General features: G+C 47.3%; 1 protein-coding gene across 1 annotated transcript in view; it reads left to right on the forward strand.

Moving 5' to 3' along the window:
• LOC123454799 (probable ATP-dependent RNA helicase DHX34) overlaps positions 1 to 17,423 on the forward strand; it is a 46,061-nt gene extending 28,638 nt beyond the window's left edge. Inside the window, exons 4-5 of the mRNA XM_045134206.1 lie at positions 4,510 to 4,764; positions 17,364 to 17,423. Coding sequence (XP_044990141.1) covers positions 4,510 to 4,764; positions 17,364 to 17,384 — 276 coding nt within the window. The 3' untranslated portion in view covers positions 17,385 to 17,423. The remainder of the gene's footprint in view (positions 1 to 4,509; positions 4,765 to 17,363) is intronic.
• The last annotated feature ends 1,013 nt before the right edge of the window (positions 17,424 to 18,436 follow it).

The following is an 18,436-nucleotide window of genomic DNA, read 5'->3' on the forward strand; positions in this document are numbered from 1 at the left end:
AAATGAAAAGAACCAAATATTCCCTCCCTTTTCTCCCTCTCATCCCTTCCACTGAATCTCTTCTTTCCAACTAGTCTTTCTTCCATTTTGATATCATTGTTTTTCCTCCCACTATGTGGTCATGAATATCAGGGCCACCTTGTGTCCTGGAGACAGTGTAGACTGTATGGTACGCACTCCTTGCTTCTTCGGACTCTTTCAGCCACCTCCTCCACTGTGTACCCTGAACCTTGGAGAGTGTGATCAAGATGTCTCTCTTAGAGCTGAACACTACATGTCATTTCTTCCCAGGACTTGGGTGTGTTTGAGACACCCTAGTGGTCCCTGCCATTCCAGTTGCATTGTTAAAAATTATTTATGTGCAAGCACAGAAGGGAGGCATACAAATATATATGCCTCCCTTTCCCTCTCTGTATGTGTGTGTGTGTATACATACATATATATACATACACACACACACACACACACACACATATATATATATATATATATATATATATATATATATATATATATATATATATATATATATATATATATGAGAGAGAGGGAGAGGGAGAGAGAGAGAGAGGGAGAAATGGAGGAATGGATGCACCAGAGCCACTTTGGATCTGGAGTTTCCCAGGGACCACTTAGGCTTGCTGAGAACCTCAGGTGTGGACAGGGGGGAGAAAACCTGCATCCAAGTGGTGAAAACCAGGAAAAATGACGGAAGTGTGGCATTATATTTATTGTTATTAGAGCAGTGATGCTAAAACCAGAGAAGTGTCCCCACCACAGCCTGAAAGGCACTCTTGCGGGCACCTCCCTCATGTCCACTTGGCCAGAGGTCATGAAGTGGCCCTCCCAGGAGCCTGCCGCTGTCCTTGGTGCTGAAATCAGTAGAAGGTCGTTTGCAGAACCCCAGTGCAGGGGCCATGCTTGGCCCTGCCCTTGGAGCCAGCCTGCATCTGAATGCCCAGTACCCAATGCCAGAGCGCCTGTCTGTCCAGCCCATGCACCACTGGGGCAGGCTCCTTGCTTCCAGGGAAATCAGACCTGAAACAGTTGGTTCTCCTGTCTCTTCCTCATGACAAGAACCAGGAAAGAAGAAAGGAAGGAAGGAAGGAGGGAAGGAAAGAAGGAAGGAGGGAAGGAAGGAAGAAAACTTCAAAATACAAGTGACTAGTTGTAAAGAAGAAAGAATTACATGGAGGCAAAATGTAGATTATGGCAGTGACTGTGTTCATGGTTTATTGTCTACATGTGCTGAGGTGGTCAAAATATATATATATATTTTTTAAATCTCTCTCTCTGTCTGTGTGTGTGTTCACAAACCAGGTTCTCTGTCTGCTGGAAACGCATGTCTGTCTGGCTTTCTGTGAGCATCTGGAAAATTGAACCTTGTTGGGAAACCTCTTCTACCAAGCACACTTACCCTCGGAGCCTCCTCCCCAGCCCTTAAACTATTGCTTCTGTGGTTCCTCTTGAAACTGTCCTGCATTGCTAATGTGTTAGTGTTATTCCTAAACCACATGCAAAGTAGATATTTGTGTGATTTTGTTTTGTTTTGTTTTGTTTTTTGAGACAGGTTCTCATAAGCCCCGATGAGCTTGGGAGCTCCTGATGTAGCTGAAGGTGGCCCTGAGTTCTTCATCAGTCTTCCACCATCTCCGCACCACCACACCGGGCAAATATTTAGGTCTCCCTATTTTTGTTGTTGTTGTTAGGTTATTTGTTTTGTTTGTTTGTTTTGTTTTGGTAGGGTCTCACTCTAGCCCAGGCTCACTTGGAATTCACTGTGTACTTACATGCTTGCCTTGACCTCACAGAGATCCTCCTACGTCTGTCTCTGAAAGCAGGGATTAAAGATGTGTGCTGACATGCAGAATGGCCGCATCAGGGCCTCCGTCCACTGCAAATGAACTCCAGATTCATGTGTCATCCAGTGCATCTGCTTTTGTAGGGATACAGGGGGATTGAACTCTGATCCTTGGGCTTGGAGATAAGCACCTTAACTGCTTAGCAATCTCTCCAGTACAACTTGTTGGGTTTTTTTTGTTTGTTTGAATTTTAAAAATTTATTGATTTAAGATAGAAAGAGGCAGATATCCTTTGGATCTGTTAAGCCATCTCTCTAGCTTGAGTCTTTTTAAAAATTTTGTTTATGTGTTAAGCAGAGACATAGAATGAGTATGGGCATGCCAGGGATTCCAGCTGCTACAAAAGAATTCCAGATGCACTTTCCACCCCATACATCCAAGTTCTTGTGGGTACTGGGAAATTGAACCTGGGTTACCCAGGTCATTAGGATTTTTAGGCAAGTGTCTTATTGAATACGTTGACACTCTGCCTAGCCACCCACCTTCCCTTCCTCCCTCCCTCCCTCCCTTCTTCCTTCCTCCCCAACTACCTTCCCTCCGCTCTTCCCTTCCTCCCTCCCTTCCAGCAGTCCTGCTGGAGCCTCATGAGTGCTCCGAGTCCAGCCTCCTCGGCGCTTCTCTGTGGTGGCCTTCTCATGCATGTGTTGGCCATTTGGAGATTCACTTCATTTTTTTTGTTGTAGGAGATCCTCTTTCTGAAGGTTGTGTGCTAGCCTTCTGCATAATTCTTCGTTTTAAGGTATTTTTAGGTTTTGATGTGGGTCGTTGTAGGATTTTTGTTTTGTTTTGTTTTGATTTTGATGTTTTCAGGTAGAGTCTCAGTGTAGCGCAGGCTGACCTGCAATCCACTGTGTAGTCTCAGGCTGGCCTCGAGCTCACGGTAATCCTCCTCCCTCTGCCTCCCCAGTGCTGGGATTAAAGGCGTGGAAGTCCCAGTGCTTGTGGGAGTTTTGTGTTGCATCCCTTGCCGCTTAACTGAGAGCTGCCATCTGTTCTCTGTGGTGTCTTTTAGTAATTGTTGCCTTTTCATTTCAGTACAATTGTTTGTGATTAAAACAAAAATTTTTTGTTCATATTTATTTATTTATTTGAGAGGAACAGAGAGAAAGAGGCAGAGAGAGAATGGGTGCGCCAGGACCTCTGGTCACTGCAAACAACTCCAAGTGCGTGCACCCCCTTGTGCATCTGGCTAATGTGAGTCCTGGAGAATTGAGCCTCAAACTGGGGTCCTTAGGCTTCACAGGAAAGCATTTAACCGCTAAGCTGTCTCTCCAGCCCTGCTCTCCACTTCGGCCGTTTCTTGTGGAAGCTGCTGTTCTCTGCACGTCTGCACCACGCTACGTGCTGAGTCTTGGGTCCAGTTAGCACTGCATCCCAGTGCAGAGACACGCAGGAATTAAAGGTCTAACAAAGGGTTTCTGTCCTGTGACGTCTGGCCATTCTGGGCTGGGAGGCAGCTCTGTGCTGTATGGTCATCCCGAGGCTCAGCACCTCCCTTCTTGTGGCTCGGCCACCTTGCAGCGCTGGGTTCTCATAGTCAGCAACCTTGAACTTTCGGGCTGGATGTTGTATGGTGGGAGCTATAGATTTTTTGAGGATGGGGAGGATTTTTGAGGTAGGGTCTCGCTCTAGCCCTCGCTGACCTGGAATGCACTCTGTAGTCTCAGGCTGGCCTCGGACTCATAGCGATCCTCCTACCTCTGCCTCCTTCAGAACACCTACAACCGAAAAATCAGTGGGACTTGTCTCTGTCTGTGGCACAGCTTCCGGGAGGACTTCCTTGACCTTGGTAGTTTCCAGCTTTACATGCCTTTGCAAGCAAGTGCTTGTAACCGCCGGGCCATCTTAACTTGAAAAAAATAGCTAAAGAGATGACTTAGCAGTTATGGCATTTGCCTGCAAAGCCTGAGGACCCAAGTTCAACTCCTCAGACCCACATAAGCCAGATACACAAGGTCATGCATGCACATGGCTTTATGTGGGTACTGGAGAATCAAACCTGAGCTGGCATGGTTTGCAAGCAGACACTTTTAACCACTGAGCCATCTCCCTCACCCTCTACATGCCTTTGAATCTGTCTCCTAAGCAGTCATGAAGTAAAAAGCAGGATGTGTCCCAAGAAGTATTTTCAATGGCTTTCTACCATTTGAATTTTTTTTTTTTTTTGGTCTCATTGAAGTTATCATGCAGAAGAGTGTGCTATACAATTAATTTTCATAAGTTGAATACATCTTTGTAGCCAGCACCCATATTTTCAAAATTCAAGCATTGCCAGCACTCAGAGGCCTTCCTGTTACCACTTGGAGTTGTTTATTTACTTGAGAAAAAGAGAGAGAGAGAGAGAGAGAAAGAGACTGTGTATGGGTGTGTCAGAGCCTCCTGCCACTGCAAATGAACTGCAGATGCATGTGTCACTTTGTACATCTGGCTTTATGTGGGTACTGGGAAACAGCCCTGGTCAGCAGGCTTTGCAAGCAAGTGTTCCTTAACCACTGAGCCATCTCCCCAGCCCACTTTGTCTTTTTATTGCATGCTCCAAAAGTTCCCTGCTCTGCGTGCGCTGTCTGCTGTGTGTCTTTTGTGCCAGCCTGTGTTCCCCACTGTGTCGTCCTGCTGGCATAACAGGGCCCCTGGCGCTGTCTTACAGGTCGTGTACCAGCCTCAGGAAGTGGAGCCCACAGCATCCAAATCAGAGAAGCTGGACCCCCGGCCTTTCCTGAGGGCGCTGGAGGCCATCGACAAGAAGTACCCTCCTGAGGAGCGAGGAGACCTCCTGGTCTTCCTGAGTGGCATGGCGGAGATCAGCGCCGTACTGGACGCCGCCCAGGCCTATGCCAGCCACACCCAGCGCTGGGTGGTGCTGCCGCTGCACAGTGCTCTCTCTGTGGCCGACCAGGACAAGGTATGCCATGTGCTGCCTGGTGGGGCAAGGCCAGGGTAATACTAAGCAGGCCCTCAAACCCAGGTCTGTGGGGCTTCTGTGAGGTCACGTGACCACTTTGTTGCAGAGCCAGGCTGTGAACTCAGGGCACTTGTTCTTAGAGCTCTTTCTTTACTATTATTATTTTTTTTTCCGTTTTTGAGATAGGGTCTCACTCTAGCCCAGCCTGACCTGGCACTTACTCTTTAGTCCCAAGCTGACTTTGAACTCACAATGATCCTCCTCCTACTTCTCCCTCCCAAGTGCTGGGATTAAAGATGGGCACCACCATGACTCTTGTTAGAACTATTTTATTTTGTGTGTGGTGTGTATGCTTGTTAATAAGTGGGGTGTGTGGGCGTGCCATGTTTGGGGGCCGTAGGCTGACATTGGACGTCTTCTTCAGTTGCTCTCCACCTTATTTATTGAGACCCAATCTCTCACTTGAACCCAGAGCCCATCAGTTCAGCTAGCAGACTTGCCTCAGGGATGCCCTCTCTCTGCCTTCTGAGCACTGGCATTAGAGGTGGGTTGCTACGCCTGCCTGGCATTATGTGGGTGCTGGGGGTCCAAGCTCAGACCCTCATGCTGTACAGCAGGTTGGCCAGAGGTCAGCACGCATTGCATGAAGGGCCAGAGAGAGATTTTCAGCTGTGCAGACCGCAGCTCTCGGTCGCAGTGGTCCAGCTCTACCACTGAAGCATGAAAGCAGCCGCAGACTGCCGGGCTGGGGCGGTTCCAATAAAGCTTTGTTTACAAAGCCAAGCGGAAGGTGGGATCTGGCCAGGACCCATCCTTGTTGACCTGGCTCTGCACCACTGTACGTGAAGACCCAGTGAGTGCTCAGGAGCTTGTTTGCTTCCCGTGCCCAGGAGCAGTCACGAGACAGCCTGCTGTTGACCTTTGAGTGACTTGTGCGGGGGACCCTGGGGAGAACAGGGGGTAGCAAGTGTGCTGAGGGGAGCCAAAATAGGGCGGGGCCAGAGCCAAGGACTCTGTCAATGGCAGTATTTCAAACACATAAACTCTCCTCTGAAATACCTTTTTGTAAAAAAAGATTATTTATTTACTTATTAGAGCTAGAAAGAGAGAGAGAGAGAGAGATTACAAGTGCTGCCAAGCCTAGGTTCATCCTAATTACTGATTATTTAATGACTTTGAGAAGAAACTAATTTTCCATCACATTTAAACAAATTTATTACTTATTTGCAAGTGGAGAGAGAGAGAATAAGAATGGACATGCCAGGGCCTCCTGCCACTACAAAGGAATTCCAGATGCATGCACCACTTTGTGCAACTGGCTTTACGTGGGTACTGGGCAGTCAAATCCAGGTTGTTAGGCTTTGCAGGTAAGTGCCTTAACCGTAGAGCCATTTCTCCTGCCCTCCATCACAATTAAAGAAATAGATATATGTATGTATGTATGTATGTATGTATGTATGTATGTATATTTACGTGTAGTTTTGGTTTTTCAAGGTAGGGCCATCTCACTTTAGCCCAGACTGACCTGGAATTCACTGTGTAGTCTCAGGCTGGCCTCAAACTCTCAGCGCTCCTCTACCTCTGCCTCCTGAGTGCTGGGATTAAAGGCATGCGTCACCATGCCCACCTGACTTCCCTCTCTCTCAAGAAGACACTAACTGCTGTTAGATGAAAGAGGGTGGTGACTGGTCAGTCTTTAACTGCTTCTCACTGAACAGGGGTGTAGAAATACGGCAGTTAAGAGAGTCACTTTCAGAGAGGGGAGCCATTCTAAAGGATCCTGAAAGTGCATTGATGGAATGCAGGAAGACAGTTCAGGAAGAAAATGTTGGAGAGAAAGAATAAAAGGGGATATTTTAAAGTAGAGATAGGACACAGAACGGGCACATCAGGGTCTCCAGCCACTGCAAACGAACTCCAACTGCATGTGCCACTTTCTACATTTGGCTTTATGTGGGTACTGGGGAATAGGACATAGGTCATTAGGCTTTGCAGGCAAATACCTTTAACCCCCGAGCTATCTCCCCAGATGCCCAAGTTTTTTTGAGACAGGGTCCCATGTAGCCCAGGCTGGTCTTGACTTCACTATGTAGCCAACAGTGACCTTGAATTTGTGATCCTTCTGCCTCCCAAGTGCTGGGATTATAGGCTTGCGCCACCATGCTGCGTTTATGCAGTGCTGGGGGTGGACGCTCAGTGCTCGGCGCATGCTAGGCAAACACTCTTCCAACTGAGGTACATCCTCAGCACCCTACAGTTTACAAAATACGGAGGGTGGCATTCACTAGGTTCCATTTGTTAACCACAAACTATGTTTGAGTCTCTGATAGGTATGTCTCTCATGGGAGTGTGTGTGTGTGTGTGTGTGTGTGTGTATGGGATTATTTCCATGTGTGAGTGTGTGTCTATAAAAGTGTGTTTGTGGCTGACCTGGAATTCTATGTAGTCTCAGGGTGGCCCTGGTGATGGGATTAATGGCATGCACCACTACACCCGACATCTCTCCATTGTTTTACTGTAAAGCAGGTGGGCCATCTTCCTTAACATTGCTAATGTGTCAACAATAGCAGCTTCAGTAACCTAACACCAGTCTCTTGCTTGAGGTTTTCTAAATTAAAACTTTAAATCTCTTAGTCCAGAATCTTTAACCAAGCACATCAGTCCATTACAAATTTAACCTTGATCAAACTCTCTAGGCCTGGGTAGCAAATGGCAGCTAGCCTTATGCCAGAAGCCCAGTTCCAAAGTCCTCTGTAGTCTTTCCTTCCCCTTAGAAACCTCGTAACCTCCAAGTTCAATCCTCTCTGCACTTAGCATTATCAAATTCTCATCAGAATAGTCCAGAAAACAAAAGTTCCAAACTCCACATGGTCAGGCTCACCCCACTCCCAGTACCAATTTTTGTAGCAGATAGCTTCAGATTTGCAGAGATGAACTTCCATTCCAGACCAGGCACAGTCATGCAGGTATTGAAGCTTACAGATCTAGGAGAAGTTCCATACTGGCAGAAGCTGGCCCTACTTTCACAAGTCCAATCACAGAGAGAGAAGCCACAACCCACAAGCCCAAAAGCCACAACCACACAGCACACTTCAGGCACTGCAGCTAGGCACACTTTGTATACTTGTTGAATGGATTTCCCCTGCCCCAAGATAGGTCTACCCTAGGCTGACCTGAAATTCATTATGAGTCTCAAGGCAGCCTTGAACTCTTGGTGATGAGTGCGGGGATTAAAGGCATGTGTCACCATGCCCTAGACTGGGATTTTTGGCCCACCACCACACCTTAAGATCTGCCCAGTGACACCTTCTCCAGCCAGGTGGCTGCAGATCCAAACTACAAACTAATAAAACTCTGAATATATTGGGGGCCATTTATTCAAACTATCAATCAGTAACCATGCAAGCATGAGAACCTGAATTCAGATCCCCAGCACCCATGTAAATACCAGGTAGGCATGGTGACCTGCCTGTATACCAGTACTCAACAGGAAGAGACAAGATCCCTAAGCCTAGCTGGCTAGTTACATTAGCTGAACATGTAAGCTCTGGGTTCAAATGAGAGGCCTGTGTCATAAAGTGGAGTGCAATTAAAGAAGATACTCAAGGGCTGCAGAGATGGCTCAGCAGTGAAGGTGCTTACCTGCAAAACCTAAGGTTCCGGGTTCAATTCCCCAGGACCCACATAAAGCCAAGATGTACAAAATGGCAAATGCATCTGGAGTTCATTTGTAGGGGATGAAGGCCCTGGCATGCCCTTTCTGTGTCTGTCTCTGTACTTGCAAATAAATAAATAATATATGTATGTATGTATGTATGTACACTCACACACAATTAAAATCAATCGCTGACCTCCACATGTACACACACATGAACCAGCATACACATATGCACCCACACACATAGTAATTAACATGCATATACACATACAAAAAAAGGTCACATAAAAACAAATGAGCAGGGCTGGAGAGATGGCTTAGCGGTTAAGTGCTTGCCTGTGAAGCCTAAGGACCCTGGTTCGAGGCTTGGTTCCCCAGGACCCACGTTAGCCAGATGCACAAGGGGGCACATGCGTCTGGAGTTCGTTTGCAGAGGCTGGAAGCCCTGGTGCACCCATTCTCAATCTCTCTCGGTCTCTTCCTCTCTATCACTCTCAAATAAATTAATAAAAAAAAAATGAACAAAAAAATTTTTTAAAAAATCTTGGGCAGAGCTGGTCGTGATGGCACATGCTTATGAAGGTAGCACTTGCAAAACTGTTACTTAGAACCCAGCACCGACAGAACAAAGAGCAAAGTAACGCTGGCAGAGGGCCACCGCTTCCTGAGCCTGTTGCTAACTTCAATAATGGGGGCTAATGCTGCACTGTCAGACGGTCATCCACTTCTCTGTGTGTCAGTTTCCTCACCCACAAAACTGCCATGAGGATGAAGACTGAGCTGTGAGAGCTACAGAGAATGGCTGTCACTACCACGGTTAGTGCCACACCTGGGGCACAGGGCCGCGGACTAGGCCCAGAGCGAGCACGTGGCACCACAGCTGCCCGGGTGAGATTCATTCACAGCCCTCTGGTCTTCTACACACGAAGTTTCAACTCAACCTGTATGAAAACAAGACTGGACCCCAACGTGAAAGCTCCCCAGTGCCCAAGGACCAGAACGCAAAATCTCTGTTGATGGAGGTGTAAATTAATAGGCTCCAAAGGGACAACGAAGTGGCAATAACTACCAAGTGACCAATCACCACTTTTTTTTTTTTAAATGTTTTTTGTTTTATATTTATTTATTTATTTATTTATTTGAAAGAGTTAGACAGAGAAAGAGGCAGAGAGAGACTGAGAGAGAATGGGCGCGCCAGGGCCTCCAGCCACTGTAAACAAACTCCAGACGCGTGCGCCCCCTTGTGCATCTGGCTAACGTGGGTCCTGGGGAAACGAGCCTCGAACCGGGGTCCTGAGGCTTCACAGGCAAGCGCTTAACCGCTAAGCCATCTTCCCAGCCTCACCACTTTTTTTTTAAAGTGAGGTAGGGGCTCACTCTAGCGAGGCTGACCTGGCACTCACTCTGTAGTTCCAGGCTGGCCTCCAGCTCACAGTGATGCCCCTACCTGTCTCGCCAGCGCTGGGATCAGAGGCGTGCACCACTCTGGGGCACAGCAAGCCCCCTTCCACTAAATGAACCTGCAGCTGCACGTGAACACACGTGCTGGGTCACAGTGTACGAGACAAGGTGACATCCTTAAGCACACCCCGCACAACCAAAGCCCAACACAGCAAGCCGCCGTCTGCTTTGACAGGCTGTGCCACTGCACCACAGCGGACAGGTGTGAAGAAATCACGGGGTGACACAGAGGCAGGCCCACACAGGACCACGTGCAGACAGGGGAAACAAAAGGTACAGGACGGGTTAGCAGAGCTCACGCAGCCGTGAGGCTGACGCCTGTGAGTACGAACACCCTTACGTGCTGCCCAAACCAAAACCTGCACCTCACCAGCTTTCAGGAACTGTCACACCGGACGAGGGGCGGTGGTCCACATAGCCGGCAGAATGCGGCAGGTGGGGAGGGGGTCCTCCTTAGATCCCCGTGTCTCCATAAAGGCGAACACTCAGAGCACACGTTCACACGCTGGGCTCGTGGGCTGGGGCAAGCAACGACACCAACCTGACAAAGTCGTCAGGAAGCAGGTCAGGACTGACGCCCAGAGAGTCAAGCACATCGTTCCGATTCTGCAGCAGCAACTCGGCATCCTCGCTTTGGGTGTCAGAACCAGGATCGCGCCCTTTATCCGTACGGAACTTCAGGAGCACTAGGAAAGGCGAAAAGAAAGGAGGTTACAAGAGTCCTTGGAGCCGCATAGAGGTAGGAGTACCTCTATGAGTTTGAGGCCAGTCTCAGACTACAGATTGAGTTCCAGATCAGCCTGGGCTAGAACGAGACCCTACCTCAAAAAATCAAAACCAAACTCAAACATAAAACAGTCCTCAGACTGGAGAGATGGCTTGCCAGTTAAGGCACTTGCCTGCAAAGCTAAAGGACCCAAGTATGATTCCCAAGGACCCACATAAGCCAGATCCACAAGGTGGCACATGTGTCTGGAGTTTGTTTGCAGCAGCTGGAGGCCCTGGTGTAAGTAGAATAGATTAATGGGGGTGAAAGGACCCAAAGTGAGGTCAGGGGAAGAGATTGAGTAAAGAAAAGGTGGAGGGAGGGCTAATCAAAATCTAAGAGGATATAAATGAATCATATGGAAGCCTGCTTTTTTGGACAATGGAACACTCAGGAGCCATATATTGTTACTAGAAAATTTTCAGTGCCAGGGATGGGATGCCTTCCAGTGAGTTGTTGGCCAAGGAAGTCCCTGATGCCCCCCAAACATTATAGGCCATTGCATAGGCCCTTGGTTTCCCACCAGGAATACGATGGTAATACCCTATTGCTGAAGACTCCACATATTTGGGCTGCAAGGTCACTGAGAAACCTGGCTGGGGCTGAGGTGAAAACTTCTTCCATGTAGACCAGCTGAGAGAAAGCTGGAAAAAGCCATTTTGCATGCAGTTCAATGGGAGAGAGAGAAATCACCAGTGAAGATACCCAACAGTGGACAGTGTAAGCCTTATATTTGGCCAACCAGGCCAAGTGAGCCAATGGGTGCAGTAGTGTCACATTTGTCATGGTGGAAACAAACTGCCTCTAACTGGACTAGAGGCCCGCTCCATGGGAGGGAACACATCCCTGATACTGAAAACCTACAACAGGGGTAGTCATGAGCCCTAGGGGTGTAATGTCTACTGCTGTCTGGATAAATGTATATCCTATGCTCATCAAACTGTGCCCAGTAAGCACTTCTCTTAATGTTCATACCCATATGTTAATGCTACTCTCACTTTTGGCTAGAGAACCTTCTCTTTTCAGGCAGTGACTTTGGGGATGATTCAGAAGGCACCGTGGTGCTGGAAAGAAGTGACAGACAATACTGCAATATCTCTATCACACCTTCCAAGGCTCAGGGTCTAATGCGGAAGAGGTGGTAGAAAGAATGTTAAGGGCCAAAGGAAGGGTAGGACTCCTTACAACATGCTCCTCCAGACACAAAATGGCCTGGATATCGAAGACCTCACAGTGCCTGACACTACCTACACAAGACCTTCATGATAGGAGGAAAAGATCATGACATCAAAATAAAAGAGACTGATTGAGATGGGGAGGGGATATGATGGAGAGTGGAGTTTCAAAGGGCAAAGTGGGGGGAGGGGGGAATTACCATGGGATATTGTTTACAATTAATGGAATTTGTCAAATAGGAAAAGAAAAAGTTATAAACCTAACTGGGCTGTTTCACACCTGTAATCACAGTCACTATTTAAAGGCATAGCAGGCAGACTGCCATGAGTTCAGGAGAGCCTGGGCTACAGCATGAGACCCTGTGTCAAACAAACAAAACTCTGGAACTGGACTACCTAGTTCAAAACTTGACTCTTTATTTTTCTTTTCAAAATTTTTTTAATTAACAACTTCCATGATTATAAACAATATCCCATGGTAACACCCTCCCTCCCCAAACTTGATTCTTGCCACCTACAAGTTGTGTAACCTTGGACAAATTGTTTAAACTCTCTGACTCAGTCCTCTTATCAGCAAAATGGAATAAATAAGAACCTGCCTCAAAAAATAAGAATTTTAAGTATTTATTTACAAGGAGAAAGAAAGACTGGCTTCAAACTCCAGGGTTCAACGTCATTGGCTTTCCCCCTAAGTTTTATTTATTAATTTTTTTAATTATTAGAGACAGAGAGAGGGAGTGAGAATGGGCATGCCAGTGCCTCCAGCCACTGCAAACAAACTCCAGATGCATGTGACACCATGTGCATCTGGCTTACATGGGACCTGGAGAATTGAACCAGAATTGAAGTCCTTAGGCTTCGCAGGTGGCCTCGAACTCATGGCGATCCTACCATCTCTGCCTCCCAAGCACTGGGATTAAAGGTGTGCGCTGCCACTCAGCTCAAGGGAGTTTTCTATGGCCCTCTGCTAAGGCTTTCTTCACAAAGGCTGATACTATCAGTGTTTACTGTTTTCCACTGGCAAGAGTCAAATTCTTCCTCTGATGATTCCCAGCTAGTAGATGTGGCAAATTGCAGGTGCTCCAAAAATGTTTGGTCTCTTTCTGTCTCTTTTAACTTCATCTCTGAGTTTCAAATATGACCAATGTACTTTTCCACAGCTTAAGTGGAACAGACTGAGCAAGTCAAGATCACCAAGGATCCTCAGATCAGTACACTCATCTTGAGGTGACGTCCATGTTTTCCTGCTCCCGGCTAAGACTGCGCATTCTTGTTCATGCTGCTAAGTAAATGCTGTTTCCATCTAGACTCAGTATTTTTAGCACACCTGTTATGATAAACTCACAGTAACCTCAAAAAGAACAAATCAAAGTCAACTTTCTGCCACAGGAAACCAGCTCATGCTTAATGTTTTGCAACATTCCACGGGATAATAATAAAGAGATGAGACCTTTCTGCTCACAGATGGCAAGGCTAATGCTCAAGATAGTGGAAAAATGCAGCAGGAAGCCTTCAGTCTGGCCACTACTAAGTAAACTGGAAAAAAACCCAACACCAAAACATGGCAGACACACACACACACACACACACACACACACGGCAGAGGCTGCAAGACTGTGGGTGACTGTACAGTAACACTTGACTCAAAAGACTGGGGTGTGCTAGGCTTGAAGTTACATGTAAGCTGGTATTCCAGAGTACTTGAGAGACTGAGGCAGAAGGTCCACAACTTCAAAAACAGTCCAGACCCTGTCACAACATGAACATTTTTTAAAAGATTTATTTATTAGCGATGGGAGGCAGTGGAGGGTGGGGAGGGAGAGAATGGGCATGCCAGGACCTCCAGCCACTGCAAACAAACTCCAGATGTGTGTGCCACCATGTGCATCTGGCTTACGTGGGACCTGGAAAATCGAACCTGGGTCCTCAGGCTTTGTAGGCATACACCTTAAGTGCTAAGTCATCTCTCCGGCCCCTCAACATAAATTTTGGTTTGTTATTTTAAGATATGGCCTCACTGTAGCCCAAGTTGAACTGGAATTCATTTTGTAGCCCCAGGCTGGCTTTGAACTCATAGAGATCCTCCTTCCTCAACCTCCCAAGTGCTGAGATTAAAGGTATGTGCCACCATGTCTAAGAATCTTTTTTTTTTTTTTAAGGTAGGGCCTCACTCTAGCTCAGGCTAGTCTCAAACTCACAGCAAACCTCCTATCTTTACCTCCTAAGTGCTGGAATTAAAGCCATATGTCACCAAATCAAGCTCTAAGAAATATGCATATATAGCTCTGACCACCCAGGAACTTCCAGCTGTGGGCGAGTTCTTCCCTAAGCTGGGCCTTGGCTGGCTTGGACCAGGCCCAACCAGACTGAGCCAAGGGGAGGGCCTCAGCCCTAAACTGACATATGGGTTCTTGATTTATTTATTTATGTTTTTTGAGGTAGAGTCTCAGTCTAGCTCAGGCTGACCTGGAATTCACTCTGTATTCATAGGGTGGCCTTGAACTCACGGCGATCCTCCTACCTCTGCCTCCCCAGTGCTGGGATTAAAGGTGTGCGCCACTACGCCCGGCCTAAGAAATATTTTTAAAAGGACTGCCAGTGCAGCACAGTGGCAGAGCACACGCCTTGTCTGCACGAGGCTAGCCCCCAGCAGTGCAGAACAGGCCTAGTGGCTTCCCATGGAGCTGGCAGCATGAGTAAACTATGCAGACACCAGTGTGCAGCAGCTCTGCCCTGACCTGAGGCAAATGGACACAGAAACAAGAGCTACACAAGAACAGTCATTCGTCAGGCACCTAGCATGTACTTCATTAGGCAAAGGAGAAAAGATGTCAGGTTCCCTGTTCTCAATGCGCAGCCCAGGCAAGCACCAACCCCGTGGGAATCGGCAGGTTACACGAGGTCAACACTTCAAAATCAGCATCTCATATCACTCACATTCCCAGAAAAGATCTTGGGAATAAATTTCAAGAACTGGAAAAAATTAAAAACAACTTACATGTTTTCAAGATGAGCTGGCCATAGATGGATCGCATATCAAAAGACACACTACAAGCCAGGCGTGACAGCACACGCCTTTAATCCCAGCACTTGGGAGGCAGAGGTACGCAGATCACCATGAGTTCGAGACCACCCTGAGACTACAGAGTGAACTGCAGGTCAGCCTGGGCTAGAGTGAGACCCTACCTTGAAAACCAAAACAGACACACTACATTACCTAGGCATGAAGAGAACAAGGTTACTCATGTAGGCTCAAACACCTTTCCATATAATTTAGGCTACCAAATAAAAAACAGCAAATATGGCCAGGTGTAGTTCCACACGCCTTTAATCCCAGCACTCGGGAGGCAGAGGTAGGAGGTGGCCATGAGTTTAAGGCCACCCTGAGACTACACAGTGAATTCCAGGTCAGCCTGAGGTAGAGTGAGACCTACCCTGAAAAAGCAGTTAAGGTGCTTGCCCAGGTTGATTTCCCTGGTACCTAGGCACCCCACAAGGGGTACATGCATCTGGAGTTGCTTTACAGTGGCTGGAGGCCCTATAGTGCTCAGTCTCTCTCTCTTCTTTCTCTGCTTGCAAATAAGTAAATACAATGCAGGTTACTTACATTTTGCACAAGAGGTACTATTTATCCTGCTCTAAAACTCACAAAGAACAAATACAAAGAACAGGGTCTTCTTTTTGGTTTTTCCAGGTCAGGTCTCACTCTAGCCCAGGCTGACTTGGAATCACTATGTAGTCTCAGAGTGGCCTCAAACTCATTGGCAATATACACGGGTAAATAAATGGAACTAGGCATAGCAGGACAGGCCTGTAATGCCAGCACATGGTAGGAGGATCGTAAACTCAACACTGGCCTGGGCATTTTAGTGAACCTTTGTCTCTCAAACAAGAAAACAAACACAATACTGAAGATTTTAGGGTGGTGGTGGTGGCGCAATCCGGCCAGGCTGTAACCGTCGTACGTCTGCGAGCGGCTGGAGCAGCAGTGGCATCTGGGTCTGGCGCGAGAGGACGCCAGCAGGCAGCAGTGGCAGCAGGGCCAGCAGTGGCAGGAGCTAATACACAGTAGCCTCGGCCTCAGCAGGAGCAGCAAGAGGTGGACACGTGCTGTCATTGTCGTCGCCGCCACCGCCACCGGGCCAGGCGTCATGAGCAGAGGTTGGGGGGGGGGTCTCGCCCCCGCTGCTGCCACTGCCACCGAGGTGACTGAGGAGAGAGGCGCCTTCCCTCACTCCCGCCTCCGCCAGACTTCAGTGCCCAGTTCGCAGCTCGCCCTTGTTTTTCGTTGGAATATATGTTGTACATTTATGGCGATTCTGAGCGCGAGGGCAGACTTCTGCCAGGCTCAGCACAGTGCTTTTGCTGACAAGTGAGCTTGGAGGTTCTATGTGCCATACTTATAATTAACATTGCCTTGAAGACTCTGGACACCAAGACTGGCCTCAGAAATAGTTGGCTTTTTTTAAAATTGCAAGCATATTTCTTTTAATGACTCCAGTAAAATTAAGCATCAAGTAAAGAAAAGTGGAAAACAATCTACACTTTTAACTTGTCTCACTAGTGCCCAAATGTAGTAAAGGCTGTTTAAGTCTTGTATGTAGTTGGATTTTTTTTGCAGTCGGAAGATATCCACCTGCAAACACTGAGGCCCAAGTGGATTCTAAATACTTCTGCCTATCTTGAAGGGTGAAGCTTCCTAAGGAATAAACACTTGAATAGAGAAAACAGTGATCAATAAGATTTTATATACATATGCAATGCATACACACACTAACTGGTTATGTCCACTGACATGTCAAAAAAGCTGGGCACTGTGGTGCACCCCAGTAATCAGTAATCATAGCACCTGGGAAGAGAGGCAGGAGGGTGAACAACTTAAGGAAGGCTTAGCTACAGAGCAAACAAGATCAGCATGGGCTACAAGAGTCCCTATCTCTAAGAACAAAAATATCACAAGTTAAAACTCTCAAACAGGGCAGGGCGTGGTGGCGCACGCCTTTAATCCCAGCACTGGGGAAGGCTGAGGTAGAAGGATCACTGTGAGTTTGAGGCCACCCTGAGATTATATAGTGAATTCCAGGTCAGCCTGGGCTAGAGTGAAACCCTACCTTGAAAAACAAAAACAGCCGACAGAAAGCTGGAAGAAGCCATTCTACATGTAGTTCAATGGGAGAAAGAGATACCACCAGTGAAGATACTCAAAAGTGGACACTGCAAGCCTTATATTTGGCCAGCCAGGCCAAACGAGCCAATGAGTGCAATGGTGGCATGTCTGTCATGGTGGAAACCAGTTGCCCTCCAATTGGAATGGAGGCCTGCTCCATGGGTGTGTGTGTGTGTATGTATGTGGAATACATCCCTGATACTGAAAACTTAAAACAGGAGTAGTCATGAGCCCTAGGGATATAACATCTGCTGATATCTGGAAAAATGTATATACTATGCTTATCAAACTGCCTAGTAAGCACTTCTCTTAATATTCATACCCTTATATTAACGCTACTCTCACTTTGGGTAAAGAATCTTCTCTTTTCAGATGGCAGTGACCTTGGGATGACTCAGAAGGTATCATAGTGCTGGAAAGAAGTGACTGGAGTACTGAGTAACATCTCGATCACACCTTCCAAGGCTCAGGGTCTAATGTGGAAGAGGTGCGGAAAGAATTTAAGAGCCAAAGGAAGGGTAGGACTCCTTACAACATGCTCCTCCAGACACAAAATGGCCTGGATATCCAAGACCTCACAGTGCCTGACACTACCTACACAAGACCATCATAAGAGGAAAAGATCATGACATCAAAATAAGAAACTGATTGAGATGGGGAGGGGATATGATGGAGAATGGAGTTTTAAAGGGAAAAGTGGGGGGGGGGGAAGGGTATTACCACGGGATAATTTTTATAATCATGGAAAATGTTAATAAAAATTGAGGAAAAAAAAAGTCTCAAAGAAGGGCTGGAGAGATGGCTTGGTACTTAAAGGTACTTGCTTATAAAGTTCAATTCCCCAATAATCCATAAGAAGCCAGAGGCACAAAGTGGCACACGCTTCTGAAGTTCTTTTGCAGTGACACGATGTCCTAGCATACCTATCTCCTCAAATTCTCATTCTCTCCTCTTTCCACCCTTCTCTCTGCTTGAAAATAAACTAAACACTTTAAAGAACAGTGTCAAGGAGATGACCGTTGGTAGCAGTAGGTACATGAAAGTCAGGATCTGGTTTCTAATCAGGACAACAGTTCTCCTTTGCCATGGCTTATTTCAAAGCGGGGCAGGTCGAGTATGAGAACAGCCCAAAAGCCTGGGGAGAGGGCTCGGGGTGTGGGCATAGGAGCCCGAGTAAGACCTCCGGCACCGCAGAGGCTGGCAACAGCCACACACTCAATACACGTGGAAGAACTCGAAAACCCGCCGCTCTGCTCCGGCCTCCCCGCACACGCACACGCACGCCACAAAGCGCGGGCAAGAGAAGCCTGAACACCTCAGTGTACCAGAAAGAGGGGCTTGAAGGAGGAAGGGGACAAGTCAAGAAAAAGTCCTCTTCAAGCCTAGCTTAAAGGGGCCACCACAGGCCAAACATGGGACAACCTGAGGACAAGAACAAATAGCAG

The sequence above is a fragment of the Jaculus jaculus genome, chromosome 14 (assembly GCF_020740685.1).
Source record: "Jaculus jaculus isolate mJacJac1 chromosome 14, mJacJac1.mat.Y.cur, whole genome shotgun sequence".
NCBI lineage: Eukaryota > Metazoa > Chordata > Mammalia > Rodentia > Dipodidae > Jaculus > Jaculus jaculus.